Raw genomic sequence first — 22,886 nt, 5'->3', positions numbered from 1 at the left:
AAGACATTGGAGATTGTCGGATTCGGCAGCCCGGACAGGTCAAAGTCGATATCTCTCTCTGTTGACAGTCATGGAGTCAGGGATGCTCGTCACGAGGAAGTGTGAGATTATCAGATGCTCTTACCGTCCCCCGGTTGGTACAGACACTTTGCAATACGATCTCGGCCAAAGTTATGTAAACAGTGAGACCGGATCGCATCTGCAACCGGATCCTCGACGATTACTTGTCGGAGGGCTTCAGAAACCATTTAATAAAGCTGCAGAGCCTCTCCTCTGGCCAGTCTTTGGCGGTTTCGGCCCCCGGTGCGCTTCTCTCTGCGAGGACATGGAGAAAGTTCTTCGGTGTCGTCTTATGGAACCATTTCGCATCGTTGATTTTAAACTTTTGAACGTCTTCCGATTCCTCCTTGCTGAAGTCCAGTGTTTTGGCCTCGTTGAGGATCGACTCGGGCGTGGGTATCTTCTCCTTGGCCCCGTTTGACTCAAAGGGTACCTCGTCGTAGTTGTTTTCCTTTCTCCTCCTGCGTTGTTTAGGTTTGTTTTCAGGTTTGCCTTCCATTCTGAATACGTTTGGAAGTTGCAGATAATGTTCTAAGGGAGGGAAAAACAAATGAGAGCGGACTAGAACAGTGAGAAGTCGACCGAGTTTTCTCCTTGGCTATGATCACAGCCCTTTGCGCTCTCCCCAGCTTTCTCAACACGGCATAGAGATTTAGAGTGCTTGAAGGGCGTGCGCTAATCCTACGACCACTATAGTGGCTGGAGACGGCTTCTATATGGGTAGGTATTTCCAAAGTAAAAACTAAATCATGGGCATACGGACGCACGTTGTAATAATATCGGGTGGAGGCCAATTTCTTGTTGTTTAGCACTCGTCCGGCCTGCAATATGCAGCTCAGCTCATCCCTGCAAGGATCCGCACTGGGCAAACCGATGCTTGCACCATAGACTGACTCCTTCCAAGACCTTCTCTCACTATCAAGTCGTGGAATGGTTGACATCGCGAACCAGCATATTATCTCCCTCTTTCCTCTTCTCCAATACTGATAAGCGTTCAACGTAAGCACATACTCTAGTTTTCATATCAAAACCATCCCCGTCAAGGCTCGGGAGCATCAATACTCATGGACGAACTGACAGTCGATCTCTACGAAGTGGCCGACTCGGGGCTAGGGGGCGCTTTTCGTGGCAAAGGGGATCGAGACTTTTACCCCAAGGTCCTCATGGACAGCGGAGAGAAGAAACAAGTCAAAGCAAAGCTGGTCCGGGTCATCCCTGGCACGTTCAACCAATATGGTGATCCCGCCGCCTTGCTTGTTTTCGAGTTTCATTTCCACAGGTCTTGTAGCCGGAAGATCGACCCCTTCAGCGTCGATCTGGCGTCGATTCCCTTGGCAAAGACGGAAAAGATAGATATGGCCAACTTGAGGGAAGTCGATCTGTCAAGCCAGTGTGTTGTCAAGCTGGCAACGCTGCTGAATACCGCTTAGAGGGTAAGACGGTGCGCATTAGGAACAATAAGTATGTGGCTAGGTCTACTTTTTCATCTCTGCTATTGCTGTAATCTTATACAAGGGCTAATAAGTTCGTTACCTCAGCAGCCGCAGTGGCGTGGGATTCTGCGAGGAATATGCGCCCCTGGATCGTATGTTGGGTTGGGATAAAGGATCGTGGGGTTATCACGGAGACAGCGGGGAACTCTTTACCTCGAAGGAACGGACCAATTATGGGCAGTCGTATGCCAAGGGAGACATCGTCGGGTGTGGTGTTGACTTTGACAAGGAAGTTGCTTTCTTTACTTTGAATGGTAAATATCTCGGTGAGTCGCTCTGTAGCAAGAGACCCTCTGAGGTGCACATATGGTGGAAGATCTGAGCTGACTATGGGTTGTTTTTTTTTACACCGAAAAGGCGAAGCGTTCCGAGGAATCAAGGGCAAGCTATACCCGCCGGTCTGCCTTGACCCTGCGTCCGAAGGGTGTCGTGTTTTGGCGAACTTTGGACAAGAACGGTTCTTGTTTGATACGTATGCGTTGAATGCCGCTGCAAATTAGCTGTGAAAGAGTCTGTTACGTCGGCTGAGATTTTTTAAGTAAAGAGTCAGATTTGGATGGTGAATGACGGCAAACGGTTCCTGAGAAGGAGCGGTGTTGGCACCGAGAAGAACTGTAATCTGTTGTTGTAGGAGATTGGGAAAGAAGACCCGAACTTCGTCATTGTGTAAAAGCATAGTTGAATTCAAGGCTATTGTCATCAAACGTCTCCTTGTAGTCATCACTGTCTTTGTCCTCCGTAGGGGACCTAAGGAGGAGGATGTGTCGAGTGAAGAATCTTGCATACACGAGAATACATGTAGGCCTATGTATTGAGTAGACCGTTAGTAGTTGGAAATGGTGGCGAATTTTAGTGTTTAAGTACAGTAAAAATAGAGACTGCCTATTCAGCACCCCAATTCTGTTATCCAGCACTCCGAGGTACTTTGCATTTATATGTACATATATAAGACACTAAGGTACTATAGACTTGAGAATTTGCAAATTTACAGCAAAGTACCAGTATTTATATTATATTTTTAACGTAAACAAATATCCAGTTGTATATATAAACCTTTCTTTATTTTAAATAATATACCTATTTCTTTCTTCTTCTTTTTTTCTATAATATACTTATATACATACTAAGATAAATAAATTCTAGCTAAAGTATTCCTTTATATCTCCTATATAAATTTGAGGTGCTGGATAACATTGGGGTGCTGAATAGGCATTCCCTAAAAATACCATAAAGAATATTATCAAATGCATTTTATTAATAACATAGCTATTAACATTCCTAAATTTTGTATTAATTTCCCCCACTTAAACCGTTATTACCTTACTCTCTCGAATCTTAGAACACTTAACAGCACGAGTACGCACAACACCCACACAATTCCCTAAGTCGTTGCATGCATGATGCAGAATTGGGCGTTTTAGGCGTGTCTGGGATATCTAGAACAGCAACTGGAAATTATATTTTCAGATGATTGATATGGCTGCCGACGGTTCCACAGCCTATTAGAAGCTTGAGTCTTCTTCTTCCGACATCTCATTTCTTCGTACCCTCGGCTGTAAAGTTTGTGAAATCTGTGGGGAGCAAGCGCATCTTGTTTTCGATATGATGTACTCTTTATTCCAGACTCCATTATCACGAGTGAACTGAGCAAGTCCCTTGGCCTCGATATAAAATATGCAGACGATGCTAGTCCCTGTGGCCCATCGAACAGCCGTTATATAACCGTCTCGCTCCTCACCTTTCGGAGGAGAAAGGTCAAAATGGAGCCAGCCACCGCTATATCTCGTTTCTTCTAGAGAATTTGGCGATCCGATATATATGCGCATTTCAAGTGACTCGCTTGCCCATGCGATTGCTGAAATCGACGCATTCGATGGAGAGGGCTTGTTATAGCCGCCGATGTAATAATCGGCCGGTGCTCTTAAATCGTCTGGAACTTGATCCCAACAAGCCTCCCTAATGAATCCATTTAGTTTATAATAAAGCCTTGCTGCACGAAACCCGCGGTGTTCAAAGTTTGTCACACACAAAGGCGAGTCAGGGTCGGCAGCTTGTATGATCCTGCCTACTCGCCAAATGCGATCCCGTGCCCATTCGTTAAGGATGCGAATAGTATTGTCGCTGGCTTGATAGCAAAGCATTATGTTTCCGTCTCCCCAAGATGTCGCGGCCAGCTGCCCAGAGGGTGCTATTTCGATCTTGTGGGCACCCAATGCACCGTCAGTCCAGTTTAATATTGGATCCCAGATCCGCTCCTGTAGCAAATTTTCTTCATTAACGAAGTAGACATGAACCTATACTTTTGTTAGAGTGTTTTCTCTGGAAGCATGTGACATCCTTAAGCAATGAGGTCTTACCCTTGGCTGCCTATATCCAGTACTCTCCTGCCATGCTGCGGCGGCGATTGGGCTATACCGCTTGGCACGCGCGATTTCTTCGTTTGCTTGAACCCCTCGCCATTGTTTGTCTGAATGAAGATAAACAGTCTCGTGTATCCACCCATTAATATCTATGTATATCAGTCATATGAAGTCGAATTTGTTGAAGACAATTGTCAGAATGATAAGAGACTATTTACCTTGAAAATATACTCTCTGAAGATAGTTAGAACTAATTTAAATCTTAGAGTTGATATCTACTGAGGAATTTTACTCACACACTCCCCTGGCAGAGTAACTGCAGCAATCTTGCTATGCTGCTCAATAAGCACCTTTGCAGCTAATAAAACTGCTGTTCTTTCCTCGTCTCGATGATCGCGTGCAAGCTGTATCGCCGTCTTATGGCCCGCACCACCTCGAATGTGTACATCGGCTCCGTTTTCCAACAATATCTCCATGACTTTGATATAATTGCCATTGCGCTGCTTCCCAATAGTGGCCCAGTGAAGTGCTGTCATATTGTTCTCATCGATCATGTTGACGAAATCTTGATACAAAACGGAGTCTAGAAGTAGGCGTGCCACCGATTCGGATCCATACCCAGCTGCTAGGTGAAGAGCCGTCCGTTGTCGAGCATCCACTTCAACGGCTGCGTCGTTTTCGTTCATTTTGTCAATCAGAAAATGCACGACATCTGTAAAGCCTCTTTTTGCTGCACAGTGAAGAGGTATCTGCCCATAATAATCTTTCTCCATTACGGTGGCGCCCGTCTTGTCATGATCCAATAGCATCTCGACCACTTTGAGTTTTCCTTGGCCGGATGCACAGTGGATTGGAAGCTGTTCTTCTTCGTCTCTGATGTCAATTCTGGCGCCTTTGTCAAGGAGAAGCTTGACGATGTCAACATGGCCATATGAAGCTGCGCAGTGGAGTGCTGTTTGGTGACAGTAATCAAGCTGATTAACATCCGCTCCTCGAACTAGAAACTGTTCTACAACGTCCAAGAGGCCATGTGAGGCTGCCTGTTGCATTGCACCCTTGGTCTGCAAGTTTGCTTCATTTTTGAGAAGGGACACGACCTCATCATACCCATTCGGTATCTGGCAAGCCCTGATCAACTTTTGACTCTCTGTCTGGACACTAGCTAGTCGACAGTTGCAATTTGGATGTACTTCTTCTCTTAATGATGCTGATCCAGATATAATCGAGTATACTTCCTCGGCTGAGGGCCGTTCTTCTCTGATTTCACTCGTCATTTTAAGACAAAGGCGGAGAATCATCCGATGCCAATGTTCCTCGCTGCATTCCAGCGATCCTCGCAACTCGTTAATCCAATCATGTACCCTGCGTAAAGAAGGAGCGTAAGCTTGGCCTGGATGATGACCTGTACGCGCACCAGTCTTGCGTGACTTGATTATTTCCGATAAATGCGGACGGCGGTGTGGAAATGAATGGGCGACTAGCATCTCAAGAAAGACGGCCCCCAAAGAGAAGATGTCAGCCTGACGGCCACGAGTGCCTCCTTCACCAACCTCCGGTGCGGCATACTTTGGCGTATTAGCTCTAGGGCCCTCTGGTGTCGTGGTTGATAGTATCTTTCCAAGGCCCATATTAGAGATACCAAAATCTGCAAGCAATACAGTTCCGTCTTGTCTTAAAAGGATGTTACTTGGCTTGATATCTCGGTGCTTTATACCAATGCTATGAATATAGGCTGTAGCATTGGCAAGGCACTCAAACCATTGCGAGATCTTCTTCATTTCACCGACTGGTCTTTGGCAGGCTAAATACTTGCTGATATTGCCCTGTTTTGCAAGTTCCATGATAATTCCAAAATACGGCGCTTCTCCGTCACCCTTTTCGTCATCTTCGATAGTAAATGCCATAAAAACTTTAATGACATGCTGATGACGGCCATGCCAGAGTGCCATCGCTTCTCTGCGACAAAGTGTTTTCGTCCTCTCGTCTATCGCCTCTCCAGGCTCTGGCTCAAGGTAGAATTTCTTCATGACAAATTGACGACCGGCATTTGGGGATTTGGATTTAATAGGGACGATGATAGGCTTTTCAATTTCTGAAGGCTCGGGGATCTCAAAGGGAAGCTCAGCAGTGCTTTTGACCTCACGATAGTCAAAATCTTCAGCGGAAGATCCGTCGGCGGCATCTGAGAGTGTCAGCGGCAACGGAGGGCGAAGTTCGTCTGGCCAAACAACCGGATTCTCTAATTCTGGGGTTATGTCAAACTGTAGACCATCAACCAATACCGCGATATCTCCAACAATAGTTGGAGGAATATCATCAAATGATCCGTAATGAGAATTGAGACGGGTCGCGTTTGAGTTATCTATACCGCTTGTCCCATCGGTCCTGCTGCGTACCATAGATGAACTCGAACTGTCTTCTTTATAGTCTATATATGATAAAGAGAAAAATGCAAGGGATTTGAGGTGTCGTGCGATGTGGGTTGATAGTAGTTCATACGGCTTTTCTGTCAAGCGTGGTATGACTTCTTCGGGGCAACAGTCGCAGAGAGGGCAAGTAAAGGGGTCTCGAATTGTGACAGTCTTGTTTCGCCTTGCTTTAGCTAGAATTTGTGGCCTCGTAATTGTACCGCCATGTGTCGCAGATAGATGTTGCATAAAGTCGCCCTTGTCGTCAAATTTTTTGCTGTCAGCATCATCGTCAGAATGGTCCATTTCGCAGTACCAAGTCATGGTGTGAATATTATGCGCCCAGTCGAGTGTGTGCTTTCTTTGCATATGATCTTTCCAATCTCGAAGGTGAACGAAGAATTGAGGGGGATCTTTGCATTCTTCAGATATGCAAATGTATGGCTCGATGTCCCGATCAATATGAGCTCTATGTGGTGATTAGATGATGCTTCTACCAGAGTTTTGGCAGAAAGTCTACATACCTCCAATTTTTCTCCGTTAAACCCACCGATTCTAGAGATTCAGAGCAGATGGGGCACGAAATGCTGAGATGGCCTCGCTCCGCTTTGGGCTTCTTAGGATAACTAAATTTCTCGTCCTGATTCTCCCGAACAGAGGAACCTCTGCTAATATGAGAATAGGAGGGCCTGGGATGGCTCATGCGGTTAAGGAAATCTTGTTTATCAATCTCGGAATAAATAGTCTCGGAATAGTTAGTCTCGGATATGGGAACATGCTGATTTTGTTGTACCAGTGGATGCGAAGTGGCCAACGTCTTCGATCCTGCAATTTCTCCCGATTCTTTGATACTTTCCATCACTTTTAGTTGAGCTTGGTTATTCCTCTCTCGTAGCTTTGCAATTTTTCTGTTATGTCGCTGCTGGTAGAACATTGATCTGCCTCTAAAATGTATGGATCTGCCAAGTTGATCGACGAGACTCTGCTTGGCGTTTGGGAACTTATACTTAACAAAATTAGAGTAGCAATGTTCCTCATCTTGTTTAGAAGAGCCACATGATTGCTTTTGTCGCTGTCCTCTTGTGGCGGATCGGCGGATCGCAACTCCCAATGAATGAAGTCGCTTAACAGCTTCCTCGATAGCATTGGACCCTAAAAGCAATGGCAGATCTTCTGGTGTCCTTTGGAATGACTCAACCTGAGCTATAGTAACGCTGCGCTTTGTCTTTAGCTCTATTGGAACGTTAGTAATCATTATCTGTGTACATGTAGGACGTAACGCGCAACACTCACCATGTTTCAAGTTTTGCTTGACCATATTCAGAAGCTCAAGGACCATATCCTTGATATCTTGGTGTACAACCAGGCGCGCATCAAAAGATGCCTTCGGAGAGGCAAAAGCTCCAACATAGGCAGACCAGAGGTTGAATCGACCGCGAAGATCTTCGGCAACCTCATGATCAGATGAAGTAGGTTCTAGGCTCTCTAGCCATTGCTGAAAAAGACCCGAGCAGTCCATCGCTGCATCATATATAGTGTCTTTATCCTCATCCCAATCCATCTTGATGCTTTCTTTTAACTAATCCCCAGTAGATATGTCTGCACTAAGCATTGAAGGTATCGAATTCGGTCAGCCTGATCGCGGGAAAAAACTCAATAGCAGGAATTGGAAGCCCCAGATGCAAGCGGGGTAATGCGTTCGAGCCAATGAGACCTGCAGATGCAGTCGAAATACTGATATGTCATACAGAGAGCCTCGTCGGCTGCAATATCTCGTAACCTGATGCCCAACTGAGTGCTCCCTACTCTGTCAGCTACGATCTTGGGTCTCGCCCACGCTTATCAATAATCCTAACAGATGATGGCGAGAGGATCGGAATCCAGTAGGAAGCATCTCGCCGGCGAAAGCGAAGGCCGCTGCGAGCTGTTTTTTGCTGTCGGTGCTGTCTTTGTCAATGCTTTGCCAATGGTCTCTCCACAGCTATCTCTTGACGAATCCAACTGTATCACACTGTTGAGATATGAAATCACTAATCTCCTGAAATCCTTTAATGTCGACTGTACTAGATGTGATCTCTCAGAGGATGCGTTTCGCGAGTGTATTGATAGCCTTGATAGTATCCTCTGGGTGTTTGAGAACCTGGTCGACGGAAAAATCTTAGATGATCTGGATCCTAATCTCATACAGCCGCTGACGCATTTCCCAAAGCTTGTCTCTCTGAGAAGCCGAATTTCAACAGAAAAACTCCAATATTCTTCTCAGTGGATTTCTTTTGGGCAAAGGCCGTCGCAGTGTCATGCGACGGCGGTGGCCAAAAGTTTTAACCAGAAAATGTCGAAAATATTCTCTGATGTTGACAACGACTTGGATACCTCAAAAGCCTGGACCCTTGAAGAAAGCCGCGAAGAAGATATGACGGCCCTGCTGCAAGCCGAACAGCTCTCTGAAGCCTTAGGCCAACTATTTAAGCTGCTGGAAAAGACCATCTGTCGTCAAAGCCCAGAAGGGCACGAGACTCGTGTTCGCTTATCTCAAGGTGGGGAGCAAAAACTCGAGATGATGATGTCTATTTGTGAAAAGAAATCCCTGTGGCAGCAGGTTTATCTTGATATGGGGCATCTAAATAATCGTGAGCTACAAGGAGTCGGAATTGGAGATATATGTCCAGAGCTGAAGCGATCATACCAAACTAAAAGAGCATTGATGATGGAAAGTGATGGGAAAATAATATTGAAAAGTTCTAACAAAAAGGACCGCACCACTGCCGCCGCAAAGTTACCGATAGACTCTCTAAGACAAATTCTCCACGAAGAGCGCCTCAAACGAAACAAAGTTAGTCAGTATAGGACTATTAAAAAAAAGCACAAGAGGAAGCTCGGGTTGCTTCTTGCCACTTCCCTACTTCACCTTTACGGCACCCCATTTCTACAAAACACCTGGAGCGCTGATGCAATCCACATCAGACAAAGGAAAAGTGACATTAAGGACGAAGATCCGGTTCCAGAAGCATATATAACATGCACCCTTGGCCCAGAACCTGTCAAACAACAAACCATGTTCGAAGAGCCTATTCCAGGAGATCCGTTTATTTTGGCCTTGGCAGCGCTTTTGGTGGGACTGGAATTGGAAGAGGAATTTATTGTCCTTGATGACGATAAAGACGAGTTCTCTGAGGAAAAGTCACTATACATGGCACTCAATCGCTTCATAGATGACTGGGATTCAGAGGAAATGGATCCGTTTGCCGACATTATAGAGGCATGTTTGCAAATCTACGAGGAGTCCTCTGATGCGGACAGCAAAAAGCTTCGAAAACAGCTGTTTACGAAGGTAGTATCTCCCTTGGAAAAACGGGATAATACCATCAGCAACTCATGGAAGCCCATCATACAACCCACTGCAGCCGTTACCCGGGATACACCGTCTCACACAATTCACAATTCATCTGGCTCTGCAGGTCCGATAATCGGGGTTTACCGTAAACCAATGGTGACTGTTACGGAGATCTCCCAAGATGAGGAGACTGAGCAAGAAGAGGATTTTATGCAACCAAATACAAGCCGTTTATATTCGTCCGAGACAAATTTGAATCCAATATTGCTTTCATCACGAGGAAGTGTAAGTATATCACATATTTCTATCTTTATAGGGTTAACTCAAGCACAGATTTCAAGCAGTCAGCTTTGGCTGAAAGAATTCGATAAGATCAATAAGAATCTGGTAGCTCTTCGACAGTCATCCTCGGCGGGAACTGTCAGGATCGCTATTCTAGATACGGGCTGCGATCTTGACGCATTCTGTATCGCAAACATGCCGGGTGCTGGGACTCGCTTGAACGGCCATTGGAAGGATTTTTGGGGGAATTCAGCAAAGCCGATTGATGAAGATGAAACACGGCATGGGACCGCACTTGTCGCTCTTCTACTCAGGGTGGCCTTCCATGCAGGTGTCTTTGTAGGACGAGTTGCCAAAAACGAAACAGGTTTGTCACAGGCAAAGGGAAACATATCACAGGTAAACAAAACTATTCAGTATGTATCAAGGTTTATGAAGAACTAAAGGCTTTACCCCAGGCAATCCGTTATGCTGCGGCAGAGTGGAAGATTGACATTATTACAATGTCGTTTGGCTTCCCAGATATCGTACGTGAGATCGAGACAGCTGTTGCCGAGGTAAACAGGAAACGAAGAGATAACAACGAGAGCGAGGTTGTCTTTTTCGCCGCTGCAAACAACGATGGATCCAATTCGGTGGAATTGTTCCCTGCAAGCCTTGGGGCTGTCATATCGGTTCGCGGGACAGACCATACAGGAGCGTTTATCAACAAGTTTAGCCCAAAGCCCCGGCCACAAAAGGAAGGGAGTATACAATACGGCACCCTCGGACAAGTTGTCCCATATGACATTGGAAACCCGGACGTCCATATGTCAGGATGTTCCGTTGCAACTCCTATTTTGGCTGGTATTGCGGCGACGATTATCCAATACGTAAACTACACCAAAGGCATGGATGCGGATACGTCGATGAGGATGCGAACGAAAGAAGGCGTTCTTCAGGTACTAAAACACATTTCGGAGGAGGAACATTCCGGTCACAGACGCTATGTTGCGCCATGGACCTTTTTTGGATGGAGTGAAAAAGAGAGGCTGGCTGCGATAGTATACGCCCTGGCCAAGTTGGAACGGCGTGTGTAATTCCACAGCTACAATTAGATACCTTTTGGCGTAGTATGGTAGGCCTCCAGTTATGAATATTGGGTGCCGCTTAATCAATGTCAAAGAAGAAAAAAGAAGACCCCTTTCAAATTTTGAGTCTTGCTCTCCTTAATATGTTGCTCCAAAGAAGTGCTTTTCGCCTAATCTGGCGGGTAAAATACCGGAGTAGCGATTCTCACATATAGAAATGGGAATACTACGATTAGTAAATGTATTCTGTATTACGCTAAGCGATGAAGGATCGCATATTCTTGTTAAGCGTCATTGGCTGCCGTATCATAAGGGCTCAATAGGTTGTCCCCAACACATCCCCGCACCTCAGGCTGCTCGATACATAAATCTGACCGTTTCCAAACGGCCTGATTATTAAATCCATTATCAGCAACTTTGTTGTTCCGAAATGGCCTCAGTCCAAGATCCATCTTACTTGCTTGCGCCAAACTGGACATTTCGTCCAAACGGCAGCATCGCCCTTGGAAACATAATAGCAAATCCCTTCCGCCCGCAACATGTGCTATTTAAACCGGCCAAAGCTCTATCGGCAACAGAGACGGCGACAGAAAATAATTGGAGGCTTGCAACCGAGAAAATCCGGAGCGCCAATGTAAGCATTTGGGCTCGTTTTCTGGATCAGCTTAATGTCGAACTTGGTGCGAAGCATCGCAGGGTAGAAAAGGTCAACTTCATCATGAAATCTCTCGATACTATTTACTTTAGGGATGATCCATCTATCGAGACAATCAGCGAGCTGGCCAATAAACCAAGGGTTCGCAGCATTTTGAACGTCGACAGCCTGTTCCATGGACCGGTCTACATGGTGACTGGCCTAAAGATTGCAAAAGGGTTCAAGTTGACCCACAGTGATTTGTCTGAACAAGCATTCACTGCAAAGGCAATGGCTACTGTAGCACCAGAGGTATCAGTTGGTGCTAAAGCAGAAGCAGAAGCGAAGGCAAGCGTCTCTGATGGATTTGAAGCGGCCAACGACATCATTTTTGCATATCAATTGCTGAGAATCAAGCCTAAAGGCTGGGGCAAAAATACGACTTTACAGACGGATGACTTTCGCCACAAAGCGGCTTTCCTCAGTGATAGTGATGAGGATGACGAAGGGGGGGTAGAAGTGGAAACAGATGAGATGTCAGCCGTCGAAATGGATAAAGAAGATATTGCCGCTGTTGAGATAGACAGTCACCAACTCGCATGGATCCTTCGGGGAGAATGACCTTGAATGAACTAGACCCCCTTTGATCTATTGTAAAATACTTAAATGAAAAGATGACCCTGATTGAAATGCGATAACCTCGATGTATTATATGATGACCTTAAAAGTTGGGTTTCCCAGGAAGGTGTACCATGCTGACAGCTGGGGGATATATACTCTGTTGCAATAGGCCTATCACCAAGAGGTCGTCGCGATAGGTTGAGGTCATATTATATAGTTGAGGAGGCTTAAATTGGATGGTGCAGGTTACGTAAATCCACCATCAACTGCAAGACTTCTTCCCATGTAGTGCTAGTTCCTAATACTGTCTTATCTGTTATATAACGTAAATATCCACGGAGAGTCTGTAAGATGTATTACTATGTTTGTAGACGTTGAGCCATTTAGTCAACTTGTAATTTCTACAAACCCGAAGTCGCCTGTGTCCGGGAGATATCGTCTGATTGCGGCCAAAAAATCAGCTTGTTTCACGAGCTGTACGGCATATTTAAGTTGTTATTGAGTAGAAAGCTGTTGCTGGGTTTGGAAGAATGTTTAGCTCATTGCATGAAGTGGTTAAATTTTGCTTGTGATCAAGTCGTTGAGGGGGATATGGCTTTATTGCGCGGCGACAAAAGAGCTCAGCCATATTTTTAATACGGTTTAATAATACCTAGATGAAATATGATAGAAAAGTAGCTTGGGATTAACGCATAGGAAGAGAAATGCTACACAAGTCAGCGATCAACCATCTTTAGGAGTGGCCCTTTTATAGCTGTGCAACAGAATATGGCGCATGTATGTTTTAGCCGCCAACTAACTCTATTTTTTTTTTATTTTTTTTTTTATTATTTTGGTAGCATGTGAGTTACTGTTAAGCGTCTTGAGAAAATGAGATTCTGGCGGCATGTTCCTTGGTAGCCATGGCGATGCCAACCGTTGTACAGAGCGTAATAAGACTGGTTCGCTCTTTATAAATAGACTCCCTGTCTTTCGCAACTATCTACAACAGGCTCTCTGATGATTCCAATCGTCCATCGCGTCATTTTTATCTCCATGTTGTAATGAGCTACATGTAGTCATCACCGCATGTAGGAGTAGCAGTATATAGGTAAATACAATGACTCCTTCACGCTTATCTACTGCTGGCTCATTAGTAACCCACTACAGGGCATCGGCCAATTGAAAGGATGAAACGCGGCCATTTTAGTCGTAAAAGCGTGAGCCGTCGAAGCGCGATTAAGCGTTATTATTACGTGTATTAGCCGACACTGCGCAAAAAGGCAAAATTTAGAGTTGTTTGTACAACTCCACTCACTTTAACTATAATCTTGCTTCACACGACGTTTTCTCTTCCTCATTTTCTTTTCCTTTTTTTTTTGCTGTCGCCTAAAGATGAATTGCCCAGGGGCAACCTGGGCTACTCTACGGAGGAACTCTGCTAGAAATTACTGTGCATGAAGCTAGTAAGCGAGCCTGTCTGTCGTTGCAGCAGCAAGGCTGGTTGATTGGTGGGTCTGCGTCTCTCGGCTGATTGACGAGTTCTCGTGATGAGCCGATGCATCACTACTATCTTCCAGGCATGGGATAGCAGGTAAATATGGATGAGATATACTGTAAATATAGATGCGGGATTAAACCGGGCTACCAATGCCGTTTCTGCGGCAGAGTGTGGCTCAAATCAGAACCGTGATGCAGCCCTATGGCCTGGCTCTGCTATTTAGGATACGCACTTGTATTTTCTCTGCTTCGATGCATCCCCACCCGTAGTTGAAGGTCACTCACGATAGTTTTGTTTCGTAACACAGACTCGGTTGAGAGAAATAGGAGTTGTTGGAATCAAATGAAGAGAAATAACCTCAAGACGTTGCTGCATATTCAGTCTTATCATCCGACATCTTTTGTATATGATAGCAAGGATTTTGTAGTCTTGGTTTAGTTGCAGCTGACACTCTCCCTCCAGGACTCTCTCATTCTCCTTCTGTTTCGAGACTATTCACTTCATGTATGGATGGATTTGATGGCGATGCGGGGTCGGTAATTTAATCTAGACGCCCTCCCATATACAACAGACAGTTGCCATACAAAAAAACAAAGCCGCCGTTTCAGCCTCGAATCCTCTCGAGCCGCACTGGACTGTGGCTTTATTCCAAAAACTGTCGTAGCGCCCGGACTTGGAGTTCAGCTGTCAAGGGTGCTTCTTCAAGCCATCAATCGCAGCGCGCCAGCTTTTCAGCCCCAGCGCTTTTATGGGCTTTGTGGTTGCGTTGCCAAGGCGCCAACGGCTGTTATCATGGCGCCGAGCAGGGGCTCCCCATAATGGGCTGAATAGACGATGCCCAGAAGGCGGACTTGTGAAGCGAGGAGTGGGAGTTGTATAGGAGAAGAGAAATATTTCGTTGTTGTGACTGTTTGATGGAAATCCCCTCTTTGCATCTGACTTGGAGACTTTCATTGGCATTCTTCCTCTGCGCCTCTGCTGTAAGCTGTCTCTTGGACAGATAGACATTGGGCAGCTAACAATAGCACGCCCATCTATCTTTCTTATCGAATAGTCTAATAACGAGAAGTTAGTTAAGTAGGCGGTCAGCACCACCGCCATGCGGCGCTCAATTCGGCTGTCAGTCGCGCCCGCGATTTGGTTGGCAGCGCTTGTCGAGGCTGATATTTCCTATGTGACGGATCTCGAGATATTTTCCCTTCTGGTGTGTATTTCTTTTATTGTTATGATGGGAAACAGAGACTCTAATGATGGAGATGATGACCACTAACTCGAATCTCTTCCACGTAGGCTCCATGTGTCTCCGATGCCATATCCTACAACATCGCGACATTGACCTTTGGAACATTATGCGGCGATTCAGAAACCGCGCTACAGTCGTGTGTATGCTCGAATACAGAGAGATATACCAGCATAACATCGTCTATATCCCGAGATGTTAAATACAGCTGCGGCAGTACTGCTACCGAAGACCAGCAGAGCGCATCGAGTGTTATTCAGAAATATTGCACACAGAGTTTGCCAATTACATTTTCAACTCCGACGAAGAATGTTGTCGAGGCCTATATTACCGACTTGAGCCAGATCAGTTATATGCCACAATGCGCAGTGTCAGCCGTATCAGAAGCTGTGATGGGAGATGTAAGTAGATGTAGACGACACTGTGTTTCGTCTATATCCCCATTGCTCGGGCTCTGCTGACATCAATTGGTATAATTGTCATAGAATGCTTCTAGATGCCCCGAAGCCGCCAATCTCTTTGCCCCCTGTGCTTGCGGTAAAGACGGAATACCTGCCGCAATCACCGACAACATTAGCAAATACGTCCGGTAGGCTTGAGATGCGCTTTAGAGGAATAGCCGGTGCTAACTGAGAGGTTTTCAAGCACGTCATGCTCCAATGGGGGCGACATTAGCGATGCTGTGGGCTTTTACAGCGAATACTGCGCCATGAACAATGGAACGACTACGTTTACTCAGCCCGCAGGCCCTCCAGGAGACAGTAAGCCGGACAAGATCATTCTGATTACATGGTTATTACCAGTGTGATATCTACTAATCAGCTGAATAGTGACGTATCATATCACCGCCTTGCCGCAGTTCAAGTCGTTGCGGTCGTGCGCCCAGAGCGGTGTTGCATCTGCTATCCTCGATGTAAACTTATGATGCTACGAATATCTGATGGAGGCTACCCAATACTGACACTCATTCATAGCAAACAAACCGTTACTGCGCAACTGGGCCCCAAGCTCTCGCCTCGTGCGTATGCATCAAATCTGGCATGAGCGGCAGAATCTCAAGTACACTCACATCAAACGTTAAATGGAACTGCGACAACACCGCCACCGCAGATGTCGCCTCGGCCCTCGATGTCTTTGAGCTTTACTGCAGTGCAGCCGAAAAAGAAGTCGTTATATCCGTTTCCGATACCGCTACAGAGACATATCTTCATCCTACGAATCATGACAGTGCGCGTCCTTCTGGGCCTTTAGAGACAGGCAGCAGTAGCAGTGGCGGTGGAAGTGGAAGTGACGATAGCGGTGGAAGTAATCCAACCCAAGGTGGAAAAGGCGGATCATCTTCCGGCGGAAACGGAGGAAATAAATCGAGCTCAGTCAACAAGACGGCCGTTATTGCGGCATGTGTTCTTGCAGCCATCGTTCTCATCGCTGCCGTTGGCCTCGTCGCCTTTTTCGTGCGTCGCAAACGCAACAGGCAGATGAGAGGAGAGGCGTTGCCGCCAACAACAGAGGGCCCTAATTATCAGGGACCCCCCGAGCTGGAAAACACTGCGAAGGCGCCACCCAGTGTCGCCGTTGTTCCGGAGCTTCACAGCACAGAGAGACAAGAACTTCAAGGAAATGGTACGCCGTATAGTTCACCACCCGGCTACAGCTCACCACGTCCAGAGCTCCAGGGCAGTTCCGAATACAAGCCATCTGTTTCACCGCAACCTGGAGTGGGGTATCAGCCGCCCCATTCCCCTCGACCTACTGTTTCTCCTGCGACGCCGAATACGTACGGGACAGGATGGCAGTCTGGGCCAGTTGTAGAAACTTATGAGCTGGATTCGGCGCCATGGAAAGCTTCTTCATGATTCAATATTTTGCTGAAATATTTCTTTCACGGTCATTGATACAAGTCATGCATAACTCCATGTCTTGATTTCGGCTATTTTCATATTCATAGACCATCCAAGTCTTTTTCTTTTCACATTATCGAAATGATGCTAATCGCAGTTGTGAGAGCGTCACAAGATTACCCGTGCTAGAAAAATAGAGCAGCAGTTTCGATTTGTATTATCAAGCGTTTGGAGTGTGGCTACGTCCTCGTTGTACATTGTATGGTGTTTAAGGATTCGCAGCGAAAGGCTTATACAAAAAGGTCTATTAACAAGATTTATTTTATATATAATTAGTATTTCTAACTTAATACACGCCATTTCTGCATAACTCATAAAATGTCGGAAGTTACGCCACGCAGCAGCTCGACTTCTGCGGCAAGTGACTCGTTATAGGCTCTGAATCCGCATATCCACGGAAGTTGTTTCATGTACGCCGTTACGTCTCTCCAGGCCAATCTTCTTTCGTTCATTATGCGAGCAACTAATTGTAAAGCAACTGCTTTATCGGCCGGGTCTAATGTCATAGTCGCAATGAGAAATAGTAGCCAGAGCTGGTACGGGGTAAAATAAGGCAAATGTGAAGCAAGATTCATCATGCTTTGGCTTTGCATTCGCTCCAGTAGTCTGGTGATATATGAGGCTGGTGAACCTGGGTAAGATTGAGCTTTCTGTTTGACTCCAAGGATCCAGAGAAGTATTCCCAAGCGAAGAGCCTGCAACATACAGCATGGTGTATCTGTATGCGAGTGAGGATCAGAGTCAAGAAGCCGGTATGCGATTGGATTGAGTCGAGTGCCGAGATCGACTTCTTCTCTCCATAGATCATCGCCTAATGTGTCTAATTTTGATCGAATTAATTTGCATACGCTCCATATGTCTTGAAGAGCAGAGGCTATGACTACGTGATGAGTATTTGTCTTAGAGCATAAGATGCTGAGGTTTGGTTCCAATGTTGTAAGTAACTCAGACAATTCTTCGTTTGGCAGGGGAGGTATTAAGAACGTTGGCATAGGGAACCGGGGTTTTGTGTCGAATATTAGAGAAGATATCGTATCAACCCTTTAAAAAGATAGAAGAAGAATATAGTGAGTATGATGAAAGTATGGATGGAGATAGCTGCCACTAACCAGAAAAGCATGAGGAGAGTCTGTTTCTCATTTGCTAAGCTCTCAATCCCGCCTCTTGTCGCAATCATAAGTTTCAGTCCACTCAAATGGACGCGAGCTTGTTCAAATTCTAAAATAATAAACTATTTGTTGCCATCAAATTAAATGTTAGATGAAGCACAGATGTTAACTGTTTAAAAAAAAAATGAAAAAGAAATAAAAATTGAAAAGAACAAGAGAGAAATCTGAGTGCATACATTATAGCAGATGCAGCCCATGACTGCATGAATAACGTTGACAGCCGTCGCTGCGGTGACGTCGGATTGCAGCAACCGACTATTTATACAAGATGTGACCTCTATTGAACGAGCCAAAGCAAAAGCAATGCTCTTTTCTCTCGTCTGTGAGTGGATTGCTGCGCGGACCTCGGGTCCAGTGAGGAAATTACGGCAAAATTCAGAAGCTTGGAAAGCCCAAGGGAACCAGAATCGTGAGATGGATGGGTCTAGAAATTCAGGTCAAGTTATTCGGTTTAAGTCAGCGAACTTTGAAGTCTTAATTTGACTTATATGGCTGACGTCGTGAGTCTTTTTTGAAAGATTGTCTGTTTTGGTTGCTTACCGCTATGAGACTGTTCCCAGTTGACTGCAAGTGCTAGCCCGTACGCTGCAAATGCATCCATACCCCAGTTATGTTCCATCATGGCTAAAGGGTGCTGATCCCAGAAAGGACGAGGAAGAGAAGGAAGATGCGGCCCGCCGAGGCGTTGCAACGGTAGCCCTGCAGCTAGCTGAGAGCAGCTACCACATCCATTGTTTAATCCTGCAACCACGCAAGAGCAAGATGATGAAGACAGATCGGTAATCTTCTTCGAAGGCCGAACTTCCAAGTTGACTTGCGGATTACGGCGCGGCTTCCGTCGAGCTCTACCAATGTCTCGCATTACATGCTGGCGAATCTGGCGCGTGGTGGCTTGATCCCGGGGACGGCTATAAGCAGGCCCAGCAGAGTTGATGAAGAGAAGGTTGGAGCCAGAGCCAGAGCTGGGGCTAGCATTGGTCTTAGGTGCCTTCAGGGGATCCATTGCCCTGATGCAGCCGGATTGCAATGGTATATGAAGCCAGATGAATGAGCTGAGACAAGTAACTGCGGTGTTAAGAAGGTGTGGACGCGTCCTTAGAGGGTAGGAGATTTACTTCTCATATGTGAGTTGACAAGACCTTATTCCTAAAGTGGCTACTTGGGTGAAATAACCAAATCAGGGCTTCAGAAACCGGGGTGACCGGAGTTGAAGCCAATGACATGACACCATAGCACTTGGTTTCTCAGCATAATCGATTATTCAGCCAGGCTACCGCGAATTTTGGCTTTTGCTCCTCTTGTCTTGTTGGTTCCTGGTACCGTTCGAACAGTCTCCACCAGCCCCAGAAGGCGTATGACTATCCCCGAAGTGGAAGCAGGTCTCCCTGTTCGTGCCGCTGTAGCGCCGATCCATGGTCGCCGAAGCTTTGGATAACACGTGTGAAGAGAATAGGTGAGATGAGATGCTATGCGTTAACTTACCAAGTGTTACGCCCGGTGCTATTTTGTATGGAGAATCGAATACTGGTAATAGAATACCTTGCGTGAACGGATTGATTCCTGAGCTGAGCTTGCAGGAGCTCAGTTTAGTGGAGTTGAGGAAGCCAGGCGATTAGAAATGGCTTACAACTGGTTCTAGTTGTTCGAGTTTGGATTTGTAAAGCGGTAGCTAATTTATCGGGTTTGGAATACATCATAACCTCCACGTTCTTATTGCCTCAACACTAATACATATTATCGCAAGTATGAGATATTATTAAGGACAAGTTGAAGTTGAAATTTGTTAAAACTAATGCACAATTAAGAATAAATCAAGTGTAATCTTTTCCATTTCAGAATGAAGATGTTACTGTAATTTAGTGTTAGGAAGAGATAAACATACTCGATTTGAGACCAATTATAATGTTTTACACTGAGAATGTAAAACATCGTATACGTTGTCGGGAGGAGTATAGCAAATGTAACCCCAATGACGTTATGTCGGATATATTGTAACTGTAGTTGGGTAGCTTTGCTGGGCTTATCAATAGCCTAACCGATAAAATGGTTGCCACTTATGTGGCGGACGCTTGGCTTGAAATTAGAGGTAACCCACAACATAGACAGGGGATAGCTTAGAAATGCTCAAAAAACTAATTGATTGAAAGAGGGGATAATAATTGACAATTACCGCTATAAATAGCGCTGTAGACTGTTCTACAGATTGTATATTTACTCGACTGTCCCCTCTCTCAGCTATACAACGCCTAGATTCAAGCAAATAATAACACAACACTCCAGAACACAGCTAATCAGCAAAATAAATTCTCACAATGTCTTCTGACTTCAAAGGAAAACTTGCCATTGTTACTGGTGCTTCCAAGTTGAATGGCATTGGTTATGCTACCGCCTATCTCCTTGCTAAAGGCGGGGCGGATGTATGAATACCCTTTCCAAATTATAATTATTTTCTTTTTCTTTTACAAAAGGAAACTAACTTTTATATCTTAGATTGTAGTCACTTACAACTCCAACAAGGCTGCTGTCCAAGAAGTTGTGGCCAAGCTCAAAGAGCTAGGTGTTCAGGTTATCGCTGTTCAGAGCAACGCAGGCTCTCTAACATTTGGAGACGACATTATCAATGCCACTGTTGCAGCATTCCCCGGTCGCAAGATTGACATCATTGTCAACAATGCTGGCCATGCTACTTTCCCAGGAACTGCTTTCGACTCGCCCATCGAAGAATTCGATGCCCTTTTCCACCCCAACGTTCGAGGCCCTCACTTGCTCATTCGAGCTGCCTTGCCTCATCTCACAACGCCTGGTGGCCGCATCGTCAATGTCGGCACTGCGGTAGCCCGTACTGGAGCTAACGTCGCCACGTTCTACACGGCTAGCAAGGGAGCTCTCAACACGCTTACTCTGGCGTGGGCAGAAGAGCTTGGCGAGAAGGGCATCACGGTCAATGTTGTTGCCCCCGGTCCTACTGCCACCGACTACGCTCCGCCAGAGGACTTTGACTTGACGCGAAAATTCCGTGCTCAGCAATACATTAAGCGGAATGGAACACCAGAGGAAGTTGCTAGTGCTATTGTGTTTTCAGTTAGCCCGGGAGCGAGCTTCATGTCTGGCCAAATTATCGGCATTGACGGTGGCTTGACTTACGTTTAGAATTTAGACGTTTAAAATTTAGAAAGCATCGAATTGAGGTGTCTGTTTTGCAAGTCAGCCATCCTGTTGTGTGAAATAGAATAGTTTACCTAAGGAAGGATATTACCAACAAAGGATATTTACTATACCCGCTCTTAAAGGGCTGAAGCTGTTAATAGTGCGCGTGATTCTCTGACATGTGGCGTGTTGACGGCATGCAGGGTGGGATATTGAGCTGAGAAGCTTAATGGGATTAGGGTATAAGCTTTCTCCTACTATTTTAAGCTTGTCGTGGAATTCGGGTGAGACCGAAAGTATTATGACATACTATCGGTGGCTAGAGCGTGGCAACGACGGCTGAAACACCAGCTACAGAGAAGACTATCTTACTGCGTGGCTATGCGCACTCATGTGGTCACTTGGAAGCAAGGGCCTGGAGAACGCGGACCATCAATATTAGCACGAAGCGCTATGTTCAATATTGGCCGCCACGCGCCTGGAGCAGGATGTAGCGACTCTATAGAAGGTAATCTGTCTTATGTTCTTATTGGACGAAATGGTGCAGACTACACTACGACTATTGCTCGCTTAGTATGTGCTACTGCAATGCCGAATCCCAAGCTAACTACACAACCATGCAAAAACTCCTGGCACCAAACTGTATGTAGTGGCATAACATCTCAGCCGCAGCTCAAGGGACAGATGTTGCGCATTGACAGTACCTGTGCGTGCAACTCTTCTATGTCCTAGAGATATTCTAATTATGTGTATATAAATATATATATAAATATATGGCAATTCCCTTCCTTCTCGGACCCTACTTCGTTCTTCTTAGCCAGTCTAATAGCTTGTCTTTCTTCCTTTTCTGACAAAACCGTTATACATCAGGATCAATCCATCACGATGATCAGAGACGGAACCTACACCATCGCCAGCGCCCTCCCCTCCAACCCGGTTCTTGATATTGATGGCGCTACCACCCCTTTTGACAGCCCCATCGCCGGCATTGTTGGTTTGTCAGTGCCCTTGAAACCCTCATTGTTCTGGACACGTATTTACATATCTCAAGCAAAAATCAAACGGCCAACAACCAAAACCAACAGTGGAAAGTGACCGCTCTTAGCCCGGGTGTTTATAGTCTACAATCTGTCATTGGCCCCTTTTGGATCGCTGCTCCCGGTATGGGCTCATCACTTTATTGCTCTGTTTTTGCCTATGAGAGGGTCGCTCAGCTGATAAATATACTCTGGACAGACGATGGTAGCGTTGCGCAGGTTGACACGTCTAGATACGACCCCGTGGTTAACCTGATTACCCGTTGGAGAATTTCCGAAGCAGGTGGTGGTAACTACACGTATGTTTTATTGTCATTATTAGTTCTCACTTTGTTCCCTTTTAGCTTTCTTCTTTTTTTACAGATTAGCATGAAGCAAAACATTGCTAACACATTGCTCAGGATTGAAAGCGAGAAATTCCCTGGCCGTGTTATAGACCTCGAGTATGCTAACAACGCTGACAATACGCGTGCTATTTTGTATCAGAATGGCCTACAGCCCAACCAACTTTGGCAATTTATTCCCGTAGCGATATAGTTCACAAGTACCGTTATATCTAACATGACAAATATACTGTGGTAGACAAGCTGATATACTAGGCGACGCTCCTTCATACTGTGAGAATAGTCTAGGTAGTGTACGGATCAGGA

General features: G+C 45.7%; 9 protein-coding genes across 9 annotated transcripts; 6 read left to right on the top strand and 3 right to left on the bottom strand.

Moving 5' to 3' along the window:
- Window positions 1–220: 220 nt before the first annotated feature.
- TrAFT101_011256 (uncharacterized protein) lies at window positions 221–559 on the bottom strand (the record flags this gene model as incomplete). The annotated part of the gene is made up of 1 exon (XM_066129194.1): window positions 221–559. The coding sequence occupies one exon, from the start codon at window positions 557–559 to the stop codon at window positions 221–223; it is 339 nt and encodes a 112-aa protein (XP_065985325.1).
- Window positions 560–1,124: 565 nt separating this feature from the next.
- On the top strand, window positions 1,125–1,490 carry TrAFT101_011255 (uncharacterized protein; the record flags this gene model as incomplete). Its single annotated transcript, XM_066129193.1, has 1 exon — window positions 1,125–1,490. One exon carries the CDS (start codon window positions 1,125–1,127, stop codon window positions 1,488–1,490), a length of 366 nt encoding a protein of 121 aa, XP_065985324.1.
- A 157-nt stretch (window positions 1,491–1,647) lies between these two features.
- On the top strand, window positions 1,648–2,053 carry TrAFT101_011254 (uncharacterized protein; the record flags this gene model as incomplete). The annotated part of the gene is made up of 2 exons (XM_066129192.1): window positions 1,648–1,819; window positions 1,911–2,053. 2 exons carry the CDS (start codon window positions 1,648–1,650, stop codon window positions 2,051–2,053), a joined length of 315 nt encoding a protein of 104 aa, XP_065985323.1.
- A 1,002-nt stretch (window positions 2,054–3,055) lies between these two features.
- Window positions 3,056–7,882, bottom strand: TrAFT101_011253 (uncharacterized protein; the record flags this gene model as incomplete). Its single annotated transcript, XM_066129191.1, has 6 exons — window positions 3,056–3,847; window positions 3,911–4,062; window positions 4,132–4,147; window positions 4,210–6,790; window positions 6,846–7,554; window positions 7,615–7,882. The coding sequence occupies 6 exons, from the start codon at window positions 7,880–7,882 to the stop codon at window positions 3,056–3,058; spliced, it is 4,518 nt and encodes a 1,505-aa protein (XP_065985322.1).
- A 3,555-nt stretch (window positions 7,883–11,437) lies between these two features.
- On the top strand, window positions 11,438–12,262 carry TrAFT101_011252 (uncharacterized protein; the record flags this gene model as incomplete). Its single annotated transcript, XM_066129190.1, has 1 exon — window positions 11,438–12,262. The coding sequence occupies one exon, from the start codon at window positions 11,438–11,440 to the stop codon at window positions 12,260–12,262; it is 825 nt and encodes a 274-aa protein (XP_065985321.1).
- Window positions 12,263–14,333: 2,071 nt separating this feature from the next.
- Window positions 14,334–17,475, top strand: TrAFT101_011251 (uncharacterized protein). The gene is made up of 7 exons (XM_024909092.2): window positions 14,334–14,722; window positions 14,816–14,946; window positions 15,033–15,383; window positions 15,468–15,571; window positions 15,628–15,743; window positions 15,813–15,895; window positions 15,957–17,475. The coding sequence occupies exons 2-7, from the start codon at window positions 14,842–14,844 to the stop codon at window positions 16,836–16,838; spliced, it is 1,641 nt and encodes a 546-aa protein (XP_024755056.2). The 5' UTR covers window positions 14,334–14,722; window positions 14,816–14,841; the 3' UTR covers window positions 16,839–17,475.
- On the bottom strand, window positions 17,195–19,263 carry TrAFT101_011250 (uncharacterized protein; the record flags this gene model as incomplete). Its single annotated transcript, XM_066129189.1, has 4 exons — window positions 18,593–19,263; window positions 18,229–18,476; window positions 17,993–18,114; window positions 17,195–17,924 (listed from the first exon to the last, which is right to left on the bottom strand). The coding sequence occupies exons 1-4, from the start codon at window positions 19,053–19,055 to the stop codon at window positions 17,195–17,197; spliced, it is 1,563 nt and encodes a 520-aa protein (XP_065985320.1). The 5' UTR covers window positions 19,056–19,263.
- Window positions 19,264–20,172: 909 nt separating this feature from the next.
- TrAFT101_011249 (uncharacterized protein) lies at window positions 20,173–21,366 on the top strand. Its single transcript, XM_024902173.2, has 2 exons — window positions 20,173–20,469; window positions 20,543–21,366. The coding sequence occupies exons 1-2, from the start codon at window positions 20,365–20,367 to the stop codon at window positions 21,200–21,202; spliced, it is 765 nt and encodes a 254-aa protein (XP_024755054.1). The 5' UTR covers window positions 20,173–20,364; the 3' UTR covers window positions 21,203–21,366.
- A 718-nt stretch (window positions 21,367–22,084) lies between these two features.
- Window positions 22,085–22,773, top strand: TrAFT101_011248 (uncharacterized protein; the record flags this gene model as incomplete). Its single annotated transcript, XM_024901450.1, has 4 exons — window positions 22,085–22,197; window positions 22,251–22,360; window positions 22,436–22,535; window positions 22,638–22,773. 4 exons carry the CDS (start codon window positions 22,085–22,087, stop codon window positions 22,771–22,773), a joined length of 459 nt encoding a protein of 152 aa, XP_024755053.1.
- Window positions 22,774–22,886: the final 113 nt, after the last annotated feature.

Source organism: Trichoderma asperellum, chromosome 7 (genome assembly GCF_020647865.1).
Source record: "Trichoderma asperellum chromosome 7, complete sequence".
Lineage (NCBI taxonomy): Eukaryota > Fungi > Ascomycota > Sordariomycetes > Hypocreales > Hypocreaceae > Trichoderma > Trichoderma asperellum.
The sequence above is the reverse complement of the archived record's forward strand: the minus strand, read 5'-3'. Positions and strand labels throughout refer to the sequence as shown.